The sequence below is a fragment of the Epinephelus fuscoguttatus genome, linkage group LG21, assembly GCF_011397635.1.
Source record: "Epinephelus fuscoguttatus linkage group LG21, E.fuscoguttatus.final_Chr_v1".
NCBI classification, from domain to species: Eukaryota; Metazoa; Chordata; class Actinopteri; order Perciformes; family Serranidae; genus Epinephelus; species Epinephelus fuscoguttatus.
Window position 1 is genome coordinate 8,503,993 of NC_064772.1, and position 24,915 is coordinate 8,528,907.

Consider the following 24,915-nt stretch of genomic DNA (forward strand, 5'->3'; position numbering starts at 1 on the left):
TTTCCTACATTCCACATCAGTTTCTATTTACCTTTGCCTGTGGAAAGCGCTGAATAACGAATATCCCAGTTTGAGAGTTGAGTTGCCAGAACAACATTTATTTTACTTGCACAATAATAAGGATACAAAATACATACTCATAAAACTTCAGTTAAAAGCCCGGGCTATTATTAGCTTAAATCACAGAAATCAACAGGCCTGTGTTTGGGACGGATCTTTAATTCCTTTAACACAAAACTGCCAATCAGTAAATGTGGGGAAATACAATCAATTTTTTTATTTAAACCAGTATGAATATTACTTGTTTAAAAATTAGGCGCCAGATAACATTAATTATGAATCATTCATTTGATGTGGCACCGACAGACAGCATGTCAGAGAGAGCGAGTTACTCGAGGATTACCCGGCGCACTGACGCAACACCACTTTATCCTGTTAAACCAATACTCAGAACTTGGATTAATTGTTATGAAAAACCCTCTTGATTCTTTTGATCTGAGGACCCTTATGGACTGAAGGAATATGAATAATTTACAGGGTAATCGGGGAATAGACGTAATTTGAGGGAGTCAGCAACCTGGTTTTATACATCCGAAAAACTTCTATTAAAAAAAAAAGAATTAACTGCTTGGCAACCAGACCAGGCCTCTAATTGAGACAGGCCTTTATCTGTCAAAATGTGTAGCCACACCGGGCTAGTAAAAGGGACTGGGTGTTAAACTAGAACTGGGCTTTTAATTTAAGTTTTACAGTACATAGAAAAGCTAGTAAATGTCCTCCCCTATTCAAACAAATAAAAAAAATGCCAATATTATCATTGAAATGAAACAAAACAAGCAAACAACAAACAAGTAAACAAGGGACACGTAGCATAAACAATATCTATATACACAGAACATACACCAGTAATAAAAGAAAGACAGCAAGCAAAAAAAAAACAAACCTAAGTAGATAAATAACCAACAGAAGCATTTTGCCATAAGGTCAAGATGAAATTTCTTAAACTGTGTCCTAAAAGCTTGCAAGAAAAAGAACAATTTCAGCCTGTTATTGTAGACAAGCAATAACAAACTCTTTGCTCAAAGCATGGTGGGACATTTGGTCATATATTGCAGGAGAAATGACGATGTCTCAGATGTCAAGCGCGTCTTGAATGCTCCAAAATGAATCTGTTTGGGAGACAGAGCCTGCTCAAAACTGCATGACATCACTCCTCAAACCTAATTAAGTACACAAGGGCTGCAGAGTCACTGGTAAACAGACTATTGTGTTGTTTAGTTCGCAACAAATATCCTATTTTATAAACTCTACATAATGTTTTGTGTGTAAAAATCTTAATTTGTAAAGTAACTAAAGCTGTCAGATAAATGTAGTAATGTAGAGAGAACAATCTTTCCCTCTGAGATGTAGAGGAGTAGTAGGAAGAAAATACTCTGGTTAAGTACAAGTATTTCAGATTTATACTGAAGCACAGTACTTGAGTTAATGCACTTAGTTACATCCCACCTCTGGTTGTACCGTCCACTAGATCAGTGGTTCCCAGCCTTTTTCTTTCAGGGACCCCTTTTCTATCATCGAGTCAACCGATGACTCCTGACTGACATGTTTCATGGATATTTCACATTATATTCAATACTCAACAATAACAATACAGAACAACTAATAAATTGTACAATAACCCAAGTAGTGAACACAATAATTGTAGGAAGTCTGTAAAATCAACACGAGCGGTTACGTCAGCCGGAGGCCTCTACGTCTGGAAGACAGACAGGACAGGAGAAAACTTTTCTCTAAAAGTTTTCTTAGAACCATATGGGAATGGTATAAGTATGAGTTTTTATTTCTGGTGGAATTCACTTACATTTTAGTGTGCCATCAGCTTATTAATAGCATTTTAACCTAAACAAAGAAAAGAAAAGTGTAAAATTCCTAGAAAGGTGAGTCTCGCTTTAACTGCGTACTCCTGTAATGCAGGGTGAGGCTGTTAGCAGAGTGAAGGCTCTGTGATTATAGTTTTTCACCCACCATGCCCTTATTTCTTCACAGAAATGAATTTTCAAAAGGCCCATATCTCACACCACTTACAATCAAGAAGGCCCTGTGACCCCCATGTTTGAAATCAGTGTCTTAGAAATTACATTTATATGCAGCTCATTTGAAACAGGGGCCGGGGGAGTTTGCATTGTTCTCCAGGTACAGTCCAAAAACATGCAGGTTAGGTTAATCGGTGACTCTAAATTGCCCGTAGGTGTGACTGTGAGCGTGAATGGTTGTCTGACTCAGCCCTGCAATAGTCTGGTGACCTGTCCAGGGTGTACCCAGCCAGCCTCTTGCCCAGTGTCAGCTGGGATAGGCTCCAGCCCTCCTGCGTCCCCTAACAGGACAAGCGGTTATGGAAAATGAGAGAATGAATAATTTGAAACAGCAGATATGTTTTTGAGGGAGGCATAATGCCAAGATAGTTACGATTTCTCAACGTATCAACGAAACTCAGTCTATCAGCAAAATGTTAACTGACAGTGTATTTTGTTTTCTGCCACAGTTGGCAACCCTGCAATACACTATCCACTTGTAGTGACTATAACATTATTTGTCTGTTATTAACTCTTTTATTATCATTTAACGTTAATCACAATCTTTCCATAAATTTAACCACAGACAGGTCACAGTCCTGTTCTGTCTATGTGCAGCGTGGTACATAACTTAAGTGTTTAGTTCAAAGTAACATTGTCTCTGAACATCAGAGGCAGCGATTACAGTCTCACGACAGCATAATTATTAAAACACTGTCATATTATACAGATGTAATTTCTGGGAGACAGGTTTGGTAATTATGAGTCTGAACATGCAGAACAACAGGTTTCAGTTCTTTAACATCAGTGATGTTTAAATTGAAGAGGGAAAAAAAATAATCTGCTGATTGACATGTAGGACATGAACAGCTTGTATATTCTGGCAAGTTTATCCAGTTTGGCAGCTGTGATGTCTTTGAGTGTAACTCTCTCCTTTGTACTTTACTCTTATATAACCATCCTATCATCCTCTTGCTGTGCAGGTGCATGCATTGATTGTTCTGCAGTGTGAATCCTGCACAAGAGGAAAGCTGAACTGCACTTACACATGATCTGTCTTATGTATGTTGGATAGAGGATGCTTCTGTCATGGAGGTCATGAGTGTTTTGTAGATCCTGATGGGTACTCTGCACAAAAGAATTCATGGTTCTGTATATTAATGGGACTCATTTTATTGTGTTGCAGACACTGTGTTTTTTCACCTGCCACCTCTAAACGAGGACATGAAGTGTGTCTACGGAGTTTCCTGTTATCGCCAAATAGAAGCAAAGGTCAGTCTTTTCTTCACTCAGTCAGTCAGTCTTTTCTTCACCCAGAGCCACAAAGCCTTGATTTTGTTTTCTACCCCAGTGAATATATGTGGCCAAAAATATGTAGACACCAGTGCAGGGAGAAATACTCAAGATATTTTACTTTTGAAGTAAAACTAGCCGCACCACATGGTAGAAATATTCTGTTACAACTAAAGAAAATTAAAAATGTGAACTGTACAAAAGTAAAGATACAAAAGTATTCACATCAACATATTCTCAAAGTACAGAAAGTAAAAGTACTCCAAAAAGTACTACAACCCCAAACTGTCAAAAGATTGAAGAGTAAAAGCTTAAAAGTAAGATACATTATTTAAGTTAAATTTATTAGTTAAAAACAACTTAAAATTAAGTTAAAACAACATATATCAAACCTCTGTACAGAAATAAAGTCATTTTCTTAATTGTCTGTTACAGTAAATAACTTTAGCGAACAAGTAGTGAAACTTACAACTCTTAACTCCATAAATATACATATATATGTATATATATATATACATATACATATATATAGTTTTGGCCATGTTTACCACATGCACACAGGGCATCTTCATCTGTGTTCTTGATTTGATTAGAAGAAAAGAAAATGAAGCATCTCCTGTTTCTTTTTTTGTCTCATGACTTCAGTTTTCATGAGGTGGTCTGCAGAGTGATTCGTCATGCGGCGGTCTCACAGTGTTCGCTATGTGGGATAATAGTTACATGTTTTAAATGTCTCCTCAGGCCCTGAAGGTCCGGCAGGCTGACGTCACCAGGGAGACGGTTCAGAAGAGCGTCTGTGTCCTCAGTCGAGTGGTGAGTCAGTCACAGGACGATGCTGATTTCAGTCTCAGTAGCTTTACATGCTGTGAGTAGTGAACTCACTGACCTGTGACATCACTGCGATCGTGTAAGAAGTGAGAGGAGGAGGCAGGTATGGGAGCGAGGAGGCGATAAAAGAGTCAATATGGTGGGTCCCAAAAGTACCACAGCGGTTTAAATGACTTACAGTCAGCTTTTTAATGGTGTACGGTAGTTTCACCACAAGACTACAGGTTTATATATGACACTGAAGTAACCATTAGATCAGGGCTGTCACACTCCTCTTAGTGTGTTATCAACGCAAAAAGCACCCTGTCTTGTCTTTATGACACGAACTGGGCTTTCAACTAACTTTAGTGTCATCCTAGCTAATACTTGAAGCTAAGAGCAAATGACGTAATATAAAGAGCGAGAGTGTCCATGTAGGGCAGGAGGGAGGGGAAGTGGATGGGTCAAACAGAACTGTACTTTCATCCAGAAGGTCAGAGCTCATGTCCTGTGTGAAACCAAAACTCACTTAGTACGTTTACATGACACAAGAAAAGACTGATTTATTGTGAAAGTCAGACAAAAACCAAGCTTTTAAAATACATGTAAACATGTTAGTCCGACTGAAATTGTACTGAATAGAATTTCTCAAAGTCAGACTAAAACACCTATACAATGCAACTGTGAGTCGAATCACTCCTGCATGTGCAGTATAGAGTCAATTGGACCCAAACTGGCCGAGGCACTCTGCACATGCTCCCCAGTTTCCGCCCCTGGCTTTGACTTGGAAGTTGAATAGCATTAAATGTGTAACAGAAGAAGAAGCCGGTAACAACATGGAGAAATCTACATCCAGACGTACATTTTTAAAAGTTGTCTACCATTGTCCCGCTTTGCTGTTAGCCATCGCTAACTTTTTTGTTTGGTCTGTGATGCAATAGGTCAACTGGAAAAAGGTCCAATACTAACATGCTGAAAGGGGTCATATCGCCACCCATGGTAGAAGAGTCGGACATACTTCAGTCAATAAACTGACTCCCCTCCCATGCTTGCATACTGGGACAAGGACAGTGGTCCGATTAAATGGCCTAGTTGAGCTATAACTGTAGCTCGACTTAACTGCATGTAAACACACAGATTATTGTTTTAACGTAACATTCTGCAATCAAAATAGAGTCTTTTCTCTAACAGGGCAGTCCAGCAGCAATCTATCAGCGCTGTATATTACATTTATATAACCACAATACCAACAATTTTAATTCAGCTCCAGCACTTTTATATTAAATTACTTAAGTCATTACAGTCGTTATGTATCTGCATTTACTTGGCGCCTGCTCCCTGCAGGTATTTTGTTGATGAAACTGTGTTAAGGGTTTATATTCACTAAATTAAGTGCATTTAATATAAAGGACTTTTTTCAAATTGAGGACTTTTGGGTGATGATGTCATGAAGAAAATTAATTTGAATGTAATACTAATGAGATTTCCTACAGCCCTATTTCTTGGTGAAACAGCAGTGTACACAAGTGAGTTCTCATAATAATTACTATCTTGTATCACATATTAAAACATTTAGGAAAAGGATTTAACATCTTTTGATTTTTTTTAAATTCAATTTTTGGATATGTTTAAAGCAATGTTTTGAGCTCTTGCTGATTGAAAGAAACAACATAAGCACTATTTTCTGACTTATACCGTAAATGATTAATTGAGAAAATAATTTTTTAGATGAATCAATCATGAAAATAAGTGGCGTGAAATGGGGTTTCTGAAGCTATTCGACCATCAGACGAGCAGCTCTAATGAATATTTTAAGGTTTTCTTATATTCAGACAGCCAAGATGTAAGGAGATGTGTTTTACCTGCTTGACAGTTTCGACTGAGACTCCAGTCTTCCTCAGAAGCATCATCCGACATGCTGCTGATGAAACTGGTGCTCCTGGTGTCTGTGGGCATATAGTTGCAGGAGGATGCAAACAGTATGAAGCTTTTGATGTTGGTCCAGCTGCTCTGCTGATCCTCTTAGAAAGTTTCTCATCTGCCTTCCACATCACTGCTATTTCTGAGCATTACTGTTTTAGGTCCTGGTGGGAAGGATGCTTTCATAATGTAAACAAACAAATTTTAGGCATGCAGCAAATGTTTTTACCCAGAAAAATACTTGAATATTGGAGCTACTGTCGGTCAGCTGCCCTCCACTCCACAATTTTTCTAAGAGAGGTTTAATGAGGAGGACTACACTGGAAACAACAGATCTTATCATGTCTGATTATTTCCTGCTACAAATAGGATAAAACATTTGGGAAAAACAGGAGTCATGATTGAGTGTTGCTTGTCTGACACATGATCTGCTGCTGACAGTGTTTGTTTTGATCTCCAGCCTCTCTACGGTCTGCTACAAGCTAAACTACAGCTCATCACACATGCCTACTTTGAGGAGAAAGACTTCTCTCAGATCTCTATTTTAAAGGTGAGAATAAAGCTGTCTGTTATTGTTTCACTTTTCTGTTATCGCCTCCTCTTACCTTCCTGTTTCCTCCTCTGACCCTGCAGGAACTGTACGACCACATGAACGGCTCTCTGAGGGGCTCGGCTCTGGAGGGATCACAGGTTTATCTGGGTGGGTCAGACTCTCATTTCTCTAAACATTTCGGACATAGAGAACAGTTGCATGTCACAGCTTGCAGGATGAGCTGCATACTTGTGTCACAAATGCAAATAATAGTGAATTTAAACCCACTTTTATGAACTCAGGAAAGCTTTAGGAAAATGACAAATGGATGCAAATGCGTGTCATTTTGTACAAAATATTAGTAAATCTGTTGCTATATATGAATAGAACTTAATATATCCTAAAATGCTCACTAGAGGAGTAAAATGATTTAACAGCAACTCAGAAACATTGATATTGAATTGTTTTGTTGCTCCAGAGATGCAGATATTCCCATGTTTTCATGTCTAAGTGACTAATTGGAACAACAATTTTTGCATTTGGTCCAGTAATGAGAGAGAGCGCTGCAGCCAGCAGTGGTTGAACAGGCTGCAATGTAATCACAAAGGGCATATTCGCACCATCACTTTACATCCACTTGTTTGTTTTTGCCACTGACAGGATCTGATTGTTATTTTAAGTGTTTGACAACATTATGGAGAGGCAAACCCACCAGACTCCATTTAAAAAAAAAAGCAGTAATTTTATCACTGTAAAAGCACACTTCATTGAAAGTCGACAGAAACAAAATACAACTCACAAAAGCTATCTTGGCTCGTCTTTCCACTGTTCCAACAATCACCAACTTTGGTTTGGTCAAAATAAACCTTAAATTCACCCAGTTAGATGTGAGTTTGGTGGCTGTGGCTGTGGCAGTGGCGATTTCAGGGCTGTTTCTGGTTAAACAAAAAGGTCTGTCTCTGTAGGGATCCTTCCTATAATGCTGTCAGGCACCTTAAAAAATAATTTTACCCAGTCAGTGGCAAAAACAAGCATTTTTAGTGGACGTACATTGACAGTGTTAAAATGCCCAGAGTGGTTATACTGAAGCCTGTGACACTGACAGACTCTAATTATTTTTGTATGTGTCCCACAACATTATGGGAAGGATCCCTACAGAGATAGACTGTTTTTTTTTTTGAAGAGTAGGATCCTTTTTGTGTAATTAAAAACAGGGGTGTATAGTGCCAGAATATTTTCATGTCTAACTGGGTAAATTAAGGGTTTATTTCAATCAAACCTGAGTTTGATATTATTGGAACAGCGGAAAGATTAACCAAGATGGCTTTTGTGAGTTTTAGAATGTTTCCGTTGACCTTGAATAAAGTTTATTTTATGATGATAAAATCAATGTTATTTTAAATGGAGTCTGGTCCCATTAGTCACTTGGATACAAAAACGTATTCATGCATTTTTATCCGAGAGTAAATTTATTCATTGCTGATACTCTGTTTGTTCTCTCTCCTCAGGGTTATCACCAAGAGATTTAATACTGCACTTTCGACACAAGGTAGAGAATTACAGACTGAACAATAATGTGAAGCTGTAAAATGTGTCAGCTTGTAATTTAGTGGTTGTTAGGGGTTTTTTGAAATATAAATGATTTTTTTAATTTTATCTTCATAGGTTGTCATCCTCTTCAAGCTTATTCTGCTGGAGAAGAAGGTACAATCGGAAACAAATCTTTTCTTTCTTCTCTATAGCAATGCAGAACTGTTGAAAAATGACGCTGCACAGTATGTCTGTTTTGATTTTTTTTGTTTGTTTGTTTATGATTGCAGGTCCTGTTCTATGTGTCTCCTGTCAACAGACTAGTCGGAGCTTTGATGACAGTTTTATCGCTGTTTCCAGGTCAGGAACTCCAATAGATCTTCTCTCCTCCTGCATGTTAAATCAGGCTGTTGTAAGGATGGGGCACAGGCATTTTAAATGTATCTGCACAGATGTAAAAAGGACACAAATCAGGCTCTGGATTGACACAGAACAGCCTTAAAAATTTACGTTAATGTGCAAATTGGCAAATCATTATCAGGTTGAAAAAGGTAGTTTAAAAAAATGAAAAATATGTTGTTGAGTAGTGTGGCTCTGTCAGCTGGGGTCCGTTTCACAAAACAGGTTCAACAAACTCTGAGTCTAAACCTGAACTCTGAGTTGATCTACTCTGAGATAGGAAACTCTGAGTTTCCGGTTCCAGAACAGCTGATTTGAATCAGTTTAATCAACTCGGAGTAGTTTCACCTGGAGTTAAGCGCGTGCACCACGACTATAAAAAGCCAGCATCAATGGAGCCCCGATTCGACGAGTCACCATGGCAACGGGGAAGAGGAGGGCTGCGTTTTTCACCCCACTAGAATTAGAAATCTTAATGCGCTCATACGGAGAGTTTGCACACGTTTTCAAAAAGAAGTGCAACACCGCTGCAGCTGCAAAAGAGAGGGAGACGGCGTGGGAGAACATTGCTGCTCGGGTCAATGCAAAGTTTAAATGTAGTCCTTTGCAATCACAATAATATTACTGGGGAAAACTGCTTGAATGGTAGCCTATTAATTTATTTCATTTAGGTGCATGAGAAGCGTATTTGGCAGCAGTTTAGGATGAAATATAAAAACATTGTTCAAACAGGTAAGACCTCGGCATAATCTCATGGGGGTACCTGATTTTGATCACGCTATACATTGTAAAGTAAATATTAAGTGGCTGTTTGACTGTGCAGTTGTTTTATCCCCAACATAATGCCGTTTTCACACACATAAATGTCTTCTCATCTATATCATGTTCTGTTAAATAATTAAGCCTATTGAAACTAACACAGACTTCTACTCAGCCAGCAGAAAGAAGGCAGATGCCTGTAAAACGAGCACACTTTTCTGACCACCCTGCATACATTTGCCTTACTCAAGTGCTCAGCCTCTCCGACATTGTACAAAAAACTTCCATTTGCAAAGAAACGCAGCGCATTTTTATACAGTCTATGAGCGCAACACACAATATCTGCTGGGATGTGAGAGCATGACTATGATTGGTAATGTTGCAAATGTAAGGACGGATTAGGTTGTGTATGTAGATGATGGACTGTGACGTGAAACGGTACAGCTCAAAAAGATAACTGTGTGGAAATGCTAAAACATCTATGCGCGGTCTGATAACCATCTCCCGACGAACATTTAATTCTCTGCGCAGTAATGCTGCTCCTTCATCCACGGGATCGTTATCAAAAGGACATGTCATGTTAGTGAAAAAAGTCGCCACCTACTGTGCCTAATGGACTTGTAATACTGACTCTGATTTCTTAAATGATTTTTTTAATGACAGATGGCAGAACTAGGCTACGTCAAAACTCGCCTGCTGATTGAATGAATGAGGAAATCAAATGGAGTGTGTGGCTTTGAAAGAGGGCGGAGACAGAGAGAAACTCGAGGTTCATTGAGAAAAACCTGGTCCCGACCAGGTTAGGTTCATAGAGTCTGTTACTACGGTAACTGACCGAGAGCTTAAGTTACCTCTCTCTCTGAAACAGGCTAGAGTTACCCCTCTTTCTATGGTTTGAGTTACCTCCCTTTTTGAAACAGAAAACTCAGAGTTTCCCTCATTTCAGGGTTAACAGACTCTGAGTTTTCACTAAACCTGCTTTGTGAAACGGACCCCAGGTGTGCAAGATGTGTATCTGCGTGAATAATCCTAAACACAGACAAACGTCTTGATATAACATTTTGGAAAAAGAGAAAAACATTTGAAGCAATGGAAAAGTGTACAGAGAGAGTATAACATAAGCACAAAACTCATAAAAGCAAATGGACAATAATGACACTAATGTCATTTACTGCTTATAAACTGAAGTTTTCGTTGGTAAAATTAAGAACTTGTTACTTCTTAAAACATCTCATAATCTTGCTGGAAAAATCAGGACATGTAGGAACATGTAGAAACCTGCAACATGTCCAACAGACAACTAGTAGACAGTAAACTGGATTATTGGTGACTAGGGAGGCTGAAATGAAGTGTTTCATTGATCTGGTTTGTGTAGGTATGATCGAGCACGGCCTGGTGGACTCATCCCACTACAGGCCAAAGAGCAGCTTGTCAGAGGACATCACTCTGGTCGAAAGCGTCTCAGGAGCAGAGGAGTTCGTCTCTGTGTCTGTCACCGACATCGCCAACACTACACTCGAGGCAGAGGAGACTGCCCAGCCCGCTGCAGAGTCTCTGTCCTCTGGGAACAGCACAGAGGGGGACAATCATCTCCTCAAACCTCCGTCACGCACCTCTCCAGAGTCCTCAGAGAGCGACTGGGAGACTCTGGATCCCAGCGTGTTGGAAGAAAGTCCCAAAGAGGCAGCAGAGGGGAAGGAGACGGAGCTACGGGATGCCTTCGACTCCAAGCCGGGGACGCCCATCACTGTGCAGCCACAGTCCGCCATCGGTCAGGGAGGCGTCGTCCAGGGTCTGGTGTCTGGTCTGGAGGAGGATCAGTATGGGCTACCTCTCCCCATCTTCACTAAGGTAACACTCAGACTGTGAGACGCTCGCTGGGTCATTCCTTCTCAAATCAGATAGAGCTTTTGTTTACATTTCAGAGTTAGACAGTAAATACTATTTTAGACCAAAAAAAAAAAATTCCTTAATTTTCACAATTTTTTTTTTTTGCTCCCGTGAATATTTATTTCTAAAAAGGTCAAAGGCAGGAAGCCATTTTCAGGGTTCAGCACCTTGAGACATATAACTCCTAGAGCCGTGAAATTTAGTTGGGGCACAGAGAAGCAGTGTACAGCACAATCTGAGTGATAGAAAGGCACAGGTAACATGGAGGCACCTTGTAAAGTTACATACAAAGTGCCCACATATAGACCTCGTCTCACAGAAATTGTCAAGATCCTCGGAATCAGTCTACATCAGCATTTTGACATCTCAAAAAGGCAACAACCTTGGCTTGTTATACTTGCCATATATCGGATTCTGTTCATGTTAGCTCCCCTGAAATTTATTATAACATCTATCAGACACTGTATTTTGGGCTGGAAAAAATGAAACATCTGTATGTATACTTTGGGAGACTGCCTGGGGCCTGAAAACCACCCGTTCTACACGTTTTTCCCCAATTTTCAAGGGCCAGTAACGCAAACTATGACATGTACTTGTGTTTCTCAATCATTTGGATCCATTATACACCACTTTGTCTGTGCCACTACCAAATTTCATTAGGAGTGAATGTCTGAAAATGCAGAACCCTAAAAATCACTTAAATTTTTTTAAAGGGGAACTAATGTTTTTTTCAACCTGGGCCCTATTTTCCGATCTACTTTTGTCTAAATGAGTGATAACATGTTCAATATTTGACATTTCTCCAGTATGAAACTAGGGCTGACCTGCCTGCAGCCCGTGAGCGCACGCTATATTAAATAATAGGGCACTTGAACAACGTCAAACAATGTCAAAATACGTCCACTAAAAGTGCATTTTTTTCCACACAGATAGGCTTGGATTGTTAGAATAATTATCCGACAACATAATGGAAAGGAGAAATGAACGTCTGTGTTTACCTTTAGCTGGATTCGGACATGTTCCTCTGCCTGTTGCTGCTCCCTCTCTCCCCTTGTGTGCTCTTTAATTTCAATGAGGTCTGCATCTGTGTACGTCCGTGTACTCCGTGTTCTAATAAATACGGGTGGTCATCAAATTCAAACGACTCATCCAGATCCGGTTGGTCAAAATCGGGAAAAAATTTGGACGTCTTTGTTGTGACAAATCTAAACACTCACTCGCCCGTATTTATTTGAACACGGAGTACACGGACGTACAAGGACGCAGAGCTCATTGAAATTGAAGAAAAAAAACATCAATTCCCCTTTAAGGTACAAGAATGACAAAATTCTAAGGGGGTTAAAACATTATGCAGTCCTCTAAATTCAGCAAAAACATTCAACAGAATGGAGCGTATCCTAAAAAGTAAACAAATATAAAAGATAAAAAATAGATTAAATATAAATAAAAATGTCGAAATTTTAAATTTTAATCAATATATATAAAAAATCAAATTAATTAATATAAAACAAAATAAGATAAAATATGGTAGAATAAAATAAAGCACATTGTGTGAAATAGTAAATACATAGAGTTTGGACCAAATCTAAAATGTAAACAAAAACCTGTATGTTATTTGACACAGGATGACCCCTGGTGTAATTCAAATGAAAGGCATGTTTCACTCGAGCTGAAAATACTGTAAAACCAGTTGTATTCCAGTGACACCAATAAACTAGATGCTTTAAACTGGAAAGTGAAAAGTACGGACAGATTCATCATGCTTAGCTGGAGCTGCATGGATCGATAATAAGATCTGTTGTAGTTTAATTTATTTGACATTATGAGCTAAGGGACATCACACACATCTATAAATGTCAAGGTCCAAGACTCATTTCCTTTGTGATGGAATATTGTGTGTGTGCTGGTGTATGTGTGTATGTGAGTGTGGGAAACCATCTGCCATTTTTATTTATTGTTACTTCTCGTATTACTTTTGGCAGGATTTTGCCCAAAAATAACGACCTGCATGTCAGTGGGCTGCAGATATATTTCCAAACGGCTATGAAATGACATAATATTTACATCCTAAACATCTATAGATTTTATTTTGGAGTATCAGTAGTTTTTTTCTCAACTTTAGTAACCTAAAGAAGTGCCAGACTTTTGTTTAATTTTGTATTATTTTATAAATTTAACTTTTAAATGGTGAAAGGCTTATTATTATTATGTTTCTGTCCACATTTGGAGCTGATAAAAGATCAATATTAGTTTATAAGTAACCTATGAAATTGTGCTCGCAACTCATCAAATAATCAGCCATGTGTGTTTTGGGTTCAGCAGGATATCAGTCCAGATTTAACACTCAGTGTGTGACAGCCGTACAGAAAGTGACCTTTGCCTTCTGTTGCCAGGGTTACCTGTGTCTGCCCTACATGGCCCTGCAGCAGCATCACCTCCTGTCAGACGTGACGGTGCGTGGCTTCGTTGCTGGGGCGACCAACATCCTCTTCCGCCAGCAGAGGCACCTCAGTGATGCAATCATCGAGGTGAGTCCTGCATGTATGAAAGATCTGATTTGAATGGAAGACTGTAATAATTGTGGGCTTGAATTAAACTTGAAAGTTTTTTAAAAATAATCTGTGTGTTTTGTGTCGTAGGTGGAAGAAGCTATCATTAACATCCAGGACCCCGAGCTCCGGAAGATCCTGAGTCTGACGACGGCGGACCTGCGTTTCGCAGACTATCTGGTCAAACACGTGACGGAGAACCGTGATGATGTTTTCCTGGATGGGACTGGGTGGGAGGGTGGAGACGAGTGGATCAGAGCCCAGTTCACCCTCTACCTGCACTCCTTACTGTCGTCAGCATTACAGCAAGGTAGGAATGCCCAGGCAGTCGCTCCTTTACCAACCATACATACATATACATATATATAGTTATTTTTTACTTCAACTACTGGAAAAGCATTGATTTAGTTTTTCTGAACATGCAGCTCACTAACTTCTTATACTAATAACTCATCTTCATTATGGCATTATGATGTGGAGCTGCAATCATTGCGTCATGCGCACACACACACACACACACACACACACACAAGAATCATCACACGTAGTCCACTTTGCACTGACTCCAAGCGTCTCTTTTGTTTCTCTTTGTTTCTCGTGTCATCTCCGTTCAGATAACGAGAGGCTGCTTGCTGATTACGGCGCTCATTTCATCGCAGCCTGGAGGATCACCCACAACTACCGGGTGTGGTACAGCAACAAGCACCCTGCCATGACTGCCATCACTCCAGGGTAGGTGGACAGCAAGAACACCGACATCTGCCTGAAAAACATCACACCTTCAGCAGAAACGTCAGTTCGGCTGGGACCTTAAAAGTATTTAGGTTCAATACCCAACAACAACAAGAGTTGGGAAACAAATGTCACCTGTTTTAGGTGACATTTGTTTTTAGGTGATGATATAGATGTGCTGAAAGGCTGGAAAAGCAAATGTATTGGTGTTTAAAACAAAAACTCCATGTTATGCTGTTGCAAAAACAGTTTTTATTGCCCATAATGTGATATTTACTACTGTTGAGAATCATTTTTAGAATTAGGGGTGTAGTGGTAGTAGTCTTCAACTAATGTCCCTTTAAATTAGCACGTGTGCAAACGTTTTAAAAACTTGCTCACTATAGGTGATAGACTGCAGTAGGACGGAAAAAAGGAAAAGAGGTCGGTGAAAATGTTAGTGATTATTTCTTTTTTAACTTGCTACTTATTCAGTCTGTCTCTCAAACCAAGTTCTCGGGAACAGTGATGGGCTTCATGCCAATTTTCGTAGTGGCTAACTGTGGAATAAAACACGTCAGGGCCTGTTACATGATGGCAAAAGGCCCAAAAAGACTTCTTCCACACAGCCTTACATTGTGAAAGAGATGTTTGTAAATCAGTGGATACATTTTTGTGGTGTGGCACAGCCCCTGCAAAATGATTCATTTCAATATCAGGATTTGATCCATTTGGTCTGATAACATTTCTTAAGTCTAGAGAGCCTCTTGATTAAATCATTTTTATCCCCATTCAAGTTAGCGGAGGGCTAAGTTGACGCTTAGCTGCTGTCAGGCTTTAGTGTGTCTGTTCTATGGGCCTCACAATGTGGACGATCGATCCATGGAATTTCATACACTTCTGTGGCACTGAGCAACTTTCATAGGAGTAGTTGTATCCAGGTCTGTTTGTACATCCATTTGTCACACTTGGTGCAGACTAATTTTGAACGATGTTTGAGCGCTGCTCGGACAGAGACAGACAGAATTTTGTGGTTTGCATCGTTAGCATAATTAGCATGCCCACCTGCCGACGATTGAAGTTGATTGGAGCTGGAGCAGATAAATACCCATGACTACTGCAGTCTTTTTACCTGGGAATGAATGCAGGTTGTAACTTTTCCCATTAAAGACAAAAGCCAGGGTTCGTGGATTTTTTTGTTCAGTGGGAAAGATACTTAAAAAAATGTATGAAAATTAACACAATGGAATAAAAACTTAAACTTGTAGGTGATCCTGACCTCTCTTCTCTGTCGTAGACACCCGTTTCAGGGCCAGTACAGTGTTGCTGACGTGAAACTACGACTCTCACAGTGAGTACTTTTTCATTCCTCTCTCATTCTTTCATCTTCTGCTATGTGTATTACATCAACTTCATAATTCACTGTATAGGAAATCTTTGAGTTTTGAGTACAACTCATGGGCATGAAACACTGCAACTCTAACACTCAGAACTTCAGAATTAACATGTAAAACATAAATAATGGACAAGATAGCTGCAGTGCCGAGTCAGCAGCAGAGCTGTGACCCAGTTTTATCCTTTTCAAACTTTAGGACCGACTCTCTGCAGTAGCTCAGCTAATGTACTGCTCACCAAAACATGTGTGCTGCTGCCCTCATGTGGTGACAAGATGACACTGCAAAGAAGAGGTTGAGCAATTTAACAGGATGCGGATTTCACTACAGTGTCCTTCTCCTTAAAAAAAGACTTAAAATTAACTATAAAATCTTTAAATTAGTTGTATATTCAGCATGTTTTCCAACCATAAATTTAAACTTTAAACTAAACTCAGTATTTGCTCTTAAGTCAAGTTTATACAGCACATTTCATTGGAGGAGGAGGACTCAATGTGCTTCAAAATAAAAGCAGAAAAAATAGGTAAAGATCGTACATAACAAAAACATGTAAGAACACATATGATAAGAAAGCATTATATAGGCTACATAAAAACATAAAAGAAAAGGTAAAAACTTAGGATGAAAGGGATTGCAATGAAAAAGGAAAGACACTTGTGCTTTTACTTTGAAGGAGAGATTTTCCCCATTACAGCACTCTTTTGCAACACTTAAACATGTATTAAAATGTAAACAGTGTTGTTTAACATTATTTTCTGCTGATTCATGCACACAAAGTATTATTGTGAGGTCAAGAATGAAGCAAACAAATGAGTTGTTGTCCTCTTCCTGACACTGATTAGGCTCCATACTTCCTGAAAATTAAAGGATCACTCCAAGATAGCGGACTAGAGAAAAATCTATACTGGGAAAAACATAAAGAACATATATGTGGGCTGGATATACCAGTAAATTCTCAACATGTAAGGGGCCTGAGCTTAGGGCAGTAGATACATAACTGCTGCTGTGTTGTCGTAACTCTTTTTAGACCACAAATGATTAAATTTCCAAACGTTGTCACACTCAGTGCCCTCTAACACCCAGCTGTGAATACAGTATGTTACAGAGAGCAGCAAGCAGTGTGTTACTTCATGCTGTGCTCGCGGGTGGATATCGTGGCTCACTTGTCAGAGTGGTTGAAGGTGGGGGGTGGTGGAGTGCAGGGCGGGGCAGGGGGGTCTCGTATCAGCTGAAGTCATTAATTATGAGCGAGTTTCATTCTCAAAAACAGAACTGGAGACTTCTTTAGCTTCAGCTCTGGTTTCATTCCAGGAAGTGTGGATGAAAGGTGACTCTGTCCACAGCTGGAGCGCCGCTTCTAGGGTTACGCGTCAGATAAATGCCCCCACTACACACACACACACACACACACACACACAGCTGAGTGTGTCTCCATCCCTAACTTAGCTTTATGATGAGAACTCGGGCAGATCTGCTTGGCTGCGATACTCGGTGCTCTCACTTTACCTTCGGGTGTTTGGTGACATGGTTGCCGTGAACTTTGTCGTAGATCGTCAGTAAACAATCAGTAAACAAACACACACACAAATAAAGTGGGTTCAGTGTAGTTTATTTGTGCAACATTTAAATCTGTAATGGAAGTAAAAGCAAAATTTTGTTTTAAGTATTATGATTAAAAAGCCAAAAATGAGCCACATGAAGCAAAAAAGAACAAAAAGACATACATGAAGAGAAGTTATTTCAGAATATTAAATAAGATCTTATCATATTAATACTGATGTAACCAGAGATGAAAGCTGTGACATTTAAAATGAAATGATTCAGTCACAATTCAATTAACAATTAAAAAGCCTGACAATATCAATCGACAATTCAATTAACTGTTTAATGCTGCAACAGATTTTTTTCAGATATGCAATATCTGATAAAATGTAATTCAAAGGTCTCAGCACAAGAGATTACTTCAAGAAATAATACAAGATACTGCAGAACAGTAATACACATGTCAATATTATAAACATAATATAGGACATTAGGAAGAAAAGAAAGGAAGGATGGAAGGAATGGAGTGAGGCAAGAAAGAAGGATGAAAGTAAAGAATAAAGAAAGTAAAAAAGAGGTGAGGGAGGGAGGAAGGAAGGAAGCAAGCAAAGAAGGATGGACATGAGGAAGAAAGGAAGAAAAGAAGGATGGATGGAAGAAGTAGATAAGAATGGACAGAGGGAAGGAAGGAAGGTAGGAAGAAAGATGGACTGAAGGGAGGAAGTAAAGAAGGATGGATGAGATGAAAGAAGGAAGGAAGTAAAGAATAAAGGAAGGATGGATGAGAGCAAAGATGGACAGATAGAAGGAAAGAGAAAGAAGGAAGGCAGCAAAGAAGGGTGGATGCGGTAAAGGAAGGAAGTAAAGAATGAAGGAAGCACTGATTAAAGAAAGGGAAGAATGGAGGGAAGGAAGGAGGGAGGGATAGATCAAAGAAAGGAAGGAATGAAGGAAGGATGAACAGAAGCAAGAAGGATGGATGGAAGGAAAAAAGGAAGAAGGTTAAGAATAAAGGAAGAACAGAAGGACATATGGAAGGAAGGAAGGAAGGAAAGCAGCAAAAAAGGATGAATGGAAGAAAAGATGGAGGGACGTAAAAAATAAAGGAAGGACAGATAAAAGTAAGAAAGCAGAGGTAAACAGTAAAAGAAGAACAGATGGAAGAAAGGAAGCAAAGAAGGATGCACAGAAGGATAAGGAAAGACGGGAAGATGGAAGGAAGGAAGCAAAGAAGGATCGCTGGCAGGAAAGATGGAAGAAAGTAAAGAAGAATGGAGAGGAGAAAGGAAAGAAGGAAGCAAGAAGGATAGATGAAAGAAAAAAGGAAGGAGGTAAACAGTAAAGGAAGAACAGATGGAAGAACAGGAGCGAAGAAGGATGAACATAAGGAAAAGGAAAGAAGGGAAGATGGAAGGAAGGAAGCAAAGAAGGATGTAAGGGAGGAAGTAAAGTTAAAAGGAAAGAAGGAAGCAAAGGAAGAAGTAAAGAAAGAAGGAGAGATGGAAGGAAAGTAGGAAAAAAGGAAGTAAAGAAGACTTTGCAGGTTTTCTACGATAATAAAGTGAATGTCACTGAGGGCTCGAGGCTCCTTTTTATACTTTTTTCTGACCTTTTATGGACCAAATGATTAATTAAGACAAAATGAGCGGATAAATCAATAATGAATAGAATCAATAGTTCCAGCCTTAACTGTGTTTTTATGGCGCACGTTAGAAAATGTGGAAACAAGCGTTTAATGAAAGCAGCTGACACACACACTGAACCTGGAGGTTGAGAGACGGGATTCTTCTGAGTGGATCTGAAATGTGGTGACCGGGTCAGAGCTGCCTCCTCCATGGTGTGTTCATGGAGCAGGAAGGGGGTGAAGGGGCATGGCTGGCTCTCCGCTCCCCTCACTGCACTATAAAACTCTGGATGAAGCCGGTATGGCGGTGGTAGGGGGGTGACAAGGGGGGTGTGCAGGCAGGAAGTTTGGCACTTGGCCAAACGGAGTCTTCTCAGGAATAAACACATCTCATTTCCTGCCTCAGCTTTGTGTCAGAGTGAGGCTCTGAAACAGGAGGGGATTCAGCTGGTCTGGAAAAGTGTGTGCGTGTGTTTGTGTGTTTGTGAGGTTTTCCTACACGTGTTCTCGAAGTGGAGACGACAGATAAACAGCTCAGTCTCCATTGCGACCTTGGACATCAGAGAGTGTTTATTGACTGTCAGAAGCTTTGGGCCTTGCACACTTACATCTCCAAAGGATGTTGAAATCCTCCTCCTGGACCCGCACGGAAAACTAAAACCAGTTAATAAACCAAAGGAAATGCTAAATCAATTATGAAGATGCCTCTAATCAGTCAGAAACAGCAGAAAGCTTTCACTTTATTTCAGTGTCTTGCTCCTTTAAAAAGATTACATGGAGAGTTCCCATGAAACCTCTAAATTAGTTGTAAATCCAGTGTATTTCAATAATTAATTTTAACTTTATTCAGTCTTTTAAGACCATTTTGCTCAGTGTATACTCTTAGACCCCTGTGCTTTTACTTTGAAGGAGACATTTTGCTTGTTACAGCACTCTTCTGAAACTTCTAAACTTCTGTAAAATGTTAACATTATTTTAACATTATGTTTCATCAACTTGCGCTCACATATTTAAGAGCAAGAATTAAAGGAGCTGTATGAGACATTCAGAGCATATCTATGATTCAGAGTCTGAGCTGTGATTGCCTGCACATGGCTCTGAACATTTGACTAGGCTAAGCTGGCAGCTAGCAGCTAATGGTGCTAACAGCACAAACAAGGCTAACAACAGTGCTGACAGAGCTAACAGTGTTAACTAGGGATGTCAGTTTCTTAACTGTTAACTGTTGTCCCTAGTGTCCCTCCACCTACTGGAGGGTAGGTGTTATGCTTCGTCAAGAGGCTGTTCTGCCATTGTGGGTAAGGACAGCGTTATGGGCGGTAACCGCAATGCAGAGTGGCGCTAATTAGCTGACCAGTAGGATACACACACAAGGACTCACATGCTAACATGCACAGCACGATGTGATTTTGTCAAGTAGGACATGCTCCTGGATCAACATCCCACATCGCATTACAAGACCAACATTGCAAACAACCAATCACAGCCCTCTGACATCATCAGTGTGCTGTTCCTGTGCTTCTTCCGAGCTAAGCTAGTTTTCCAAATAGAGGTTAATACATTTAAACAAAATCCTCAGTAACATTGAACAAAAACCTTGTAAGCTACTGCAGTGTTAGCGTGTTAGCTTGCTAACTAGGTAGGCTGTGCTAGTGGGTAAATGTTTAATAGGCTGTAAAGGAGGGAAATGTGTTAATCACAGGCATTTGCAACTGAAAGATTTTATTATCCACTCTCTTTGTTAGTGAACATATTTTAGCCTATTGGCAAGCTTACTTGTTAGCATAGTCAACTGAGTTAGCAAGCTAACAAGCTAACTCACTAACCCTGCAGTAGCTTATATGGTGTTTGTTTAATGTTACTGAGGATTTTGTTTAGGGCTGCGATTGGTTGATTGCAATGTTGGTCCAGGAGCGCGATGTGGGATGTTGATCCAGGAGCATGTCCTACGTGGCAGTATCACGTTGTGCAACATGTATGTGCCGCCACCATCTATAACAACAAAGAACAGAGAAGCTCAGGTTACAGCATACAGAGAGGGAGCGTGACTTCATTCTCTGCTCAGGACGCCATTACTCTACTATATCGTTACATAGTAAATAGTGGTTTGCTGCTGTATTAATGCTCTGAATGTTGCAGCTCCTTTAAGCTGTTTAAGAGCACAGATTTGTTTTTTCTGCTCCATACTTCCAGACACCTTAACGGATTTCTTCAAAATAAAAGACTAAACTGAAACAAACCTAAAGAATTTATTTGTGGGCTGTATTTAATAATGAATTCTAAACATATAAGCGGCCTAAGCTGAAGGGCTCTCAGTTTCCTTAGTGAGGTTGTCTGCAGCTATTTGCCAGAAAGAGAAAACGGTAAATAAGTAAAGACAAAAGAGGTAAACATGGAGATGTTTTCCTGTTACTTGAGGCTAGGGGGGAAACTGGGGTTAGTGGGACAGCCGGTGACTGGTCTGATGTTTCCCACTTGTTGGGACACTGGTTGAGAAAGTGAAAGAGGAAAGCTGACTCCATCCACTTTGCTCAGCTCATCACTCTTTGTCCCACTGCTGCTGCCCTGCCACCTCCCCTCTATTTATACTCCCCTGGAAAAAAAAAAAAACCCTACGCTTGGCTTCCTTGTGAATGTGCTGTGTTGCATGTGTATTATGGAAGCACTGGGGGGGCTAAACACAGCCGACCCTTTTCATGTTTCCTCGTCATCGGTGTTGGACAAAGAGCAGCCGGTGGCAGAGATGTTCTCAGAAAACAAGAGTCATGTGATGAGCTGCAGGGCTGCAGGCGGACACTCACTGTTAGAGGATCTTTCTTTATTGTCAGCGTACCACAGTGCGCCGCATAAGGAGCTGTTTATTTGGGTCAGCCAGCGAGACGGAGAGTCAGTGTGTCCTCTCTGAGCTAACAGTGTACACAGTAGCTCAGGGGAAATACTGCTCTCTGTTACCATGAGACTGTTGGAAGCTTTTCGGAGGCTGGGTGGTATCTGAAAAAAGTTTGAATATGATCATTTTACCACAGTGTTTCCATTATTCCACCCAAATTTACCCTCAACAGATTCAAAGTTTTTAACATTTGTTCCATGCTAGTGTTTGTCACACTTACAGTATACCGAGCAAAGCATTTAACTCATGACTCCAGATGTCTTTTGCATTATTTTACCGGTATACATATTGTATCTGTTAGATATACGTATTTGGAAGCACTGAAACTTGTCTTACAGTAGGACAATTAAAATCAATAACATAATAGCAGATAAACATTTAATTGATAGAAAAAGGAGAAAGGATAGATTTGAAGAAGTAAAGAAGGATGGATGGAATGAAAGATTGATGGAAAACCAGAAGTACGGACAGGAGGAAGGAGAAGGAAGGAAGAAGAAGACTGAAGAAAGAAAGGAAAGATGGAAAAAGGGAAGGAGGAAAGGACATAAGGAAGGAAAAAATATAGATAGATGGAAAGAAAGAAGGATGGACAAGAGGAAAAAGGGAAAGGAGGATGAAAGGCAGGCAGGGACAGAAGGAAGGACGAACAGAATGAAAAGGAAGGAAGGGAAGGAAAGAAAGATGGATGGAAGGAAAGGAAAAAGGGAAAGAAGGATAGAAGGAAGGAAATGACAGAAGAAAGGATTGATATAATGAAAAGGGAAGGAAGGAAAGGACAGAAGGACGAAAAGACTGAAGGAAAGAAAGATTGAGGGAAGGAAAGAAGGATGGATGACGAAAAGAGGAATGGATGGATGAAAAGAAAGAAGAACGAATGAAAGGAAGGAAAGGAGGACAGAAGGAAGGCAGGAAAGAAGGATGGATGAAAGAAAAGAGGAACGGATGGATGAAAAGAAAGAAGAACGAATGAAAAGAAGGAAAGGAGGACAGAAGGAAGGAGGGAAAGGAGGATGAAAGGCAGGCAGGGACAGAAGGAAGGACGAACAGAATGAAAAAGGAAGGAAGGGAAGGAAAGAGATGGATGGAAGGAAAGGAAAAAGGGAAAGAAGGATAGAAGGAAGGAAATGACAGAAGAAAGGATTGATATAATGAAAAGGGAAGGAAGGAAAGGACAGAAGGACGAAAAGACTGAAGGAAAGAAAGATTGAGGGAAGGAAAGAAGGATGGATGACGAAAAGAGGAACGGATGGATGAAAAGAGAGAAGAATGAATGAAAGGAAGGAAAGGAGGACAGAAGGAAGGCAGGAAAGAAGGATGGATGAAAGAAAAGTGTAACGGATGGATGAAAAGAAAGAAGAACGAATGAAAGGAAGGAAAGGAGGACAGAAGGAAGGAAAGAAAGAAGGACGGACAGAAGGAAGGCAGGAAAGAAGGATGGAAAGACAGAAAGGACAGACAGAAGGAAGGAAAAGAAAAAGTGAAAGAAGGATAGAAGGAAGGAAATGACAGAAGAAAGGATTGATATAATGAAAAGGGAAGGAAGGAAAGGACAGAAGGAGAAAGACTGAAGGAAAGAAAGATTGAGGGAAGGAAAGAAGGATGGATGAGTAAAAGAGGAACGGATGGATGAAAGAGAGAGAAGAATGACAGAAAGGAAGGAAAGGAGGACAGAAGGAAGGCAGGAAAGAAGGATGGATGAAAGGAAGGTAGAAAGGAAAGGGAAAGAAGGATGGAAGGAAGGAAAGAAGAAAGGCCCATTGTGGATTTTTTTACCATCTATATTGAATAAGACAAGTAAAAGAAAAAAGAAAAGGATAAAAATAAGATATATGAGAAATTATGTAACATTTTTGTCCACAAATATTTCACATTTTGATAAACAGGTCATGAAAACCAGAAAATTATAATATCTGGAAACTTAATTGGTGCACTTGTGGCGTTGATCAGTGATGTCATCAATGTTACAGGAGAGTTTAATGTGCCTTGAGTGGTAAAAATCATATTTAAAGTCTACAATGTGTAGATTTTGAAAAAGTGAAAAAACAAAACAAAAACAAACATAAATATTTCACATTTGATAAACAGGTCATGAAAATGGAAAATTATAATATCTGGAAACTTAATTGGTGCACTTGTGTTGATCAGTGATGTCATCAATGTTACAGGAGAGTTTAATGTGCCTTATTAGATTAAATTCAGTTTTACACCTCGTGGCTTTAAACGGACTGACAAACACACTCAGCCTCTCAGCACTGCTGGGAATGCGCAACAGCAGGTCTTTTACTTTGAAAATAAAGACAAAAGGAAGTTGGCACAGCAAGGACAGATTCCTGGTGGACGTGCAGCTGTGGAGCTGGATCATTGATCCCTAGCAACAAGCGCCTAGCAACTACAGCTTGTTTGGTGGATCCTACTCGGTGTCTCCACGAGTTGTTGGCGCCGCAGGACGTCTGTCAGACTCCCCGAGACGCCACAGAGGCAGCGAGCTGTGGTGCCACTTCACGCTCGGCCAAGCTCATTGTGCACAGAGTGGTGTCGTGTTGATGCTGTAGTCAGATAAACACTGTATCTGTCTGTGGTGGGGAGGATTGACAGCAGTGATACCAGTGACACATGGCTCACTTTAAGCTGAAGGTTTCTTATAGATGAATTCATGGCTCTGACGGGTGCTTTTATTTACTCCTGTCCGACGGCCCCGTTAAAGCTGAAAAGTTTGTGTTTGAATCATATTTCTTCCTTAAGTTGTTAAGGCTGCTGGTCTTATTTTTCTTCCCTGTGCTGTTCAGATAAAGTTAATGAAATAAAAAAAATTCTATTCATAGCCTGTAAAAATAATGGACGTAGCTTCCGTGACGTCACCCATTGGTTTGTGGACTTCAGTTTTGAAACTTTGAGTTCAGCATTTCAGCTGTCGCCATCTTGTTTTTTGAGGCCAGAAGTGACCATATTATGGTGGGAGGCTGGCGCTGTGAGAAGCTGAGGACACTTTTGGCAGTCATTCAA

The 24,915-nt window shown here is 40.0% G+C and overlaps 1 protein-coding gene across 1 annotated transcript in view; it reads left to right on the plus strand.

The window, feature by feature from the left end:
* avl9 (AVL9 homolog (S. cerevisiase)) overlaps nucleotides 1–24,915 on the plus strand; it is a 42,275-nt gene that overhangs the window by 12,092 nt on the left and 5,268 nt on the right. The window contains exons 3-14 of the mRNA XM_049564840.1: nucleotides 3,259–3,344; nucleotides 4,107–4,178; nucleotides 6,553–6,642; nucleotides 6,726–6,792; nucleotides 8,133–8,173; nucleotides 8,290–8,328; nucleotides 8,445–8,514; nucleotides 10,688–11,163; nucleotides 13,596–13,730; nucleotides 13,842–14,061; nucleotides 14,366–14,483; nucleotides 15,760–15,813. Of these exons, the coding sequence (XP_049420797.1) occupies nucleotides 3,259–3,344; nucleotides 4,107–4,178; nucleotides 6,553–6,642; nucleotides 6,726–6,792; nucleotides 8,133–8,173; nucleotides 8,290–8,328; nucleotides 8,445–8,514; nucleotides 10,688–11,163; nucleotides 13,596–13,730; nucleotides 13,842–14,061; nucleotides 14,366–14,483; nucleotides 15,760–15,813 (1,468 nt within the window). The remainder of the gene's footprint in view (nucleotides 1–3,258; nucleotides 3,345–4,106; nucleotides 4,179–6,552; nucleotides 6,643–6,725; nucleotides 6,793–8,132; nucleotides 8,174–8,289; nucleotides 8,329–8,444; nucleotides 8,515–10,687; nucleotides 11,164–13,595; nucleotides 13,731–13,841; nucleotides 14,062–14,365; nucleotides 14,484–15,759; nucleotides 15,814–24,915) is intronic.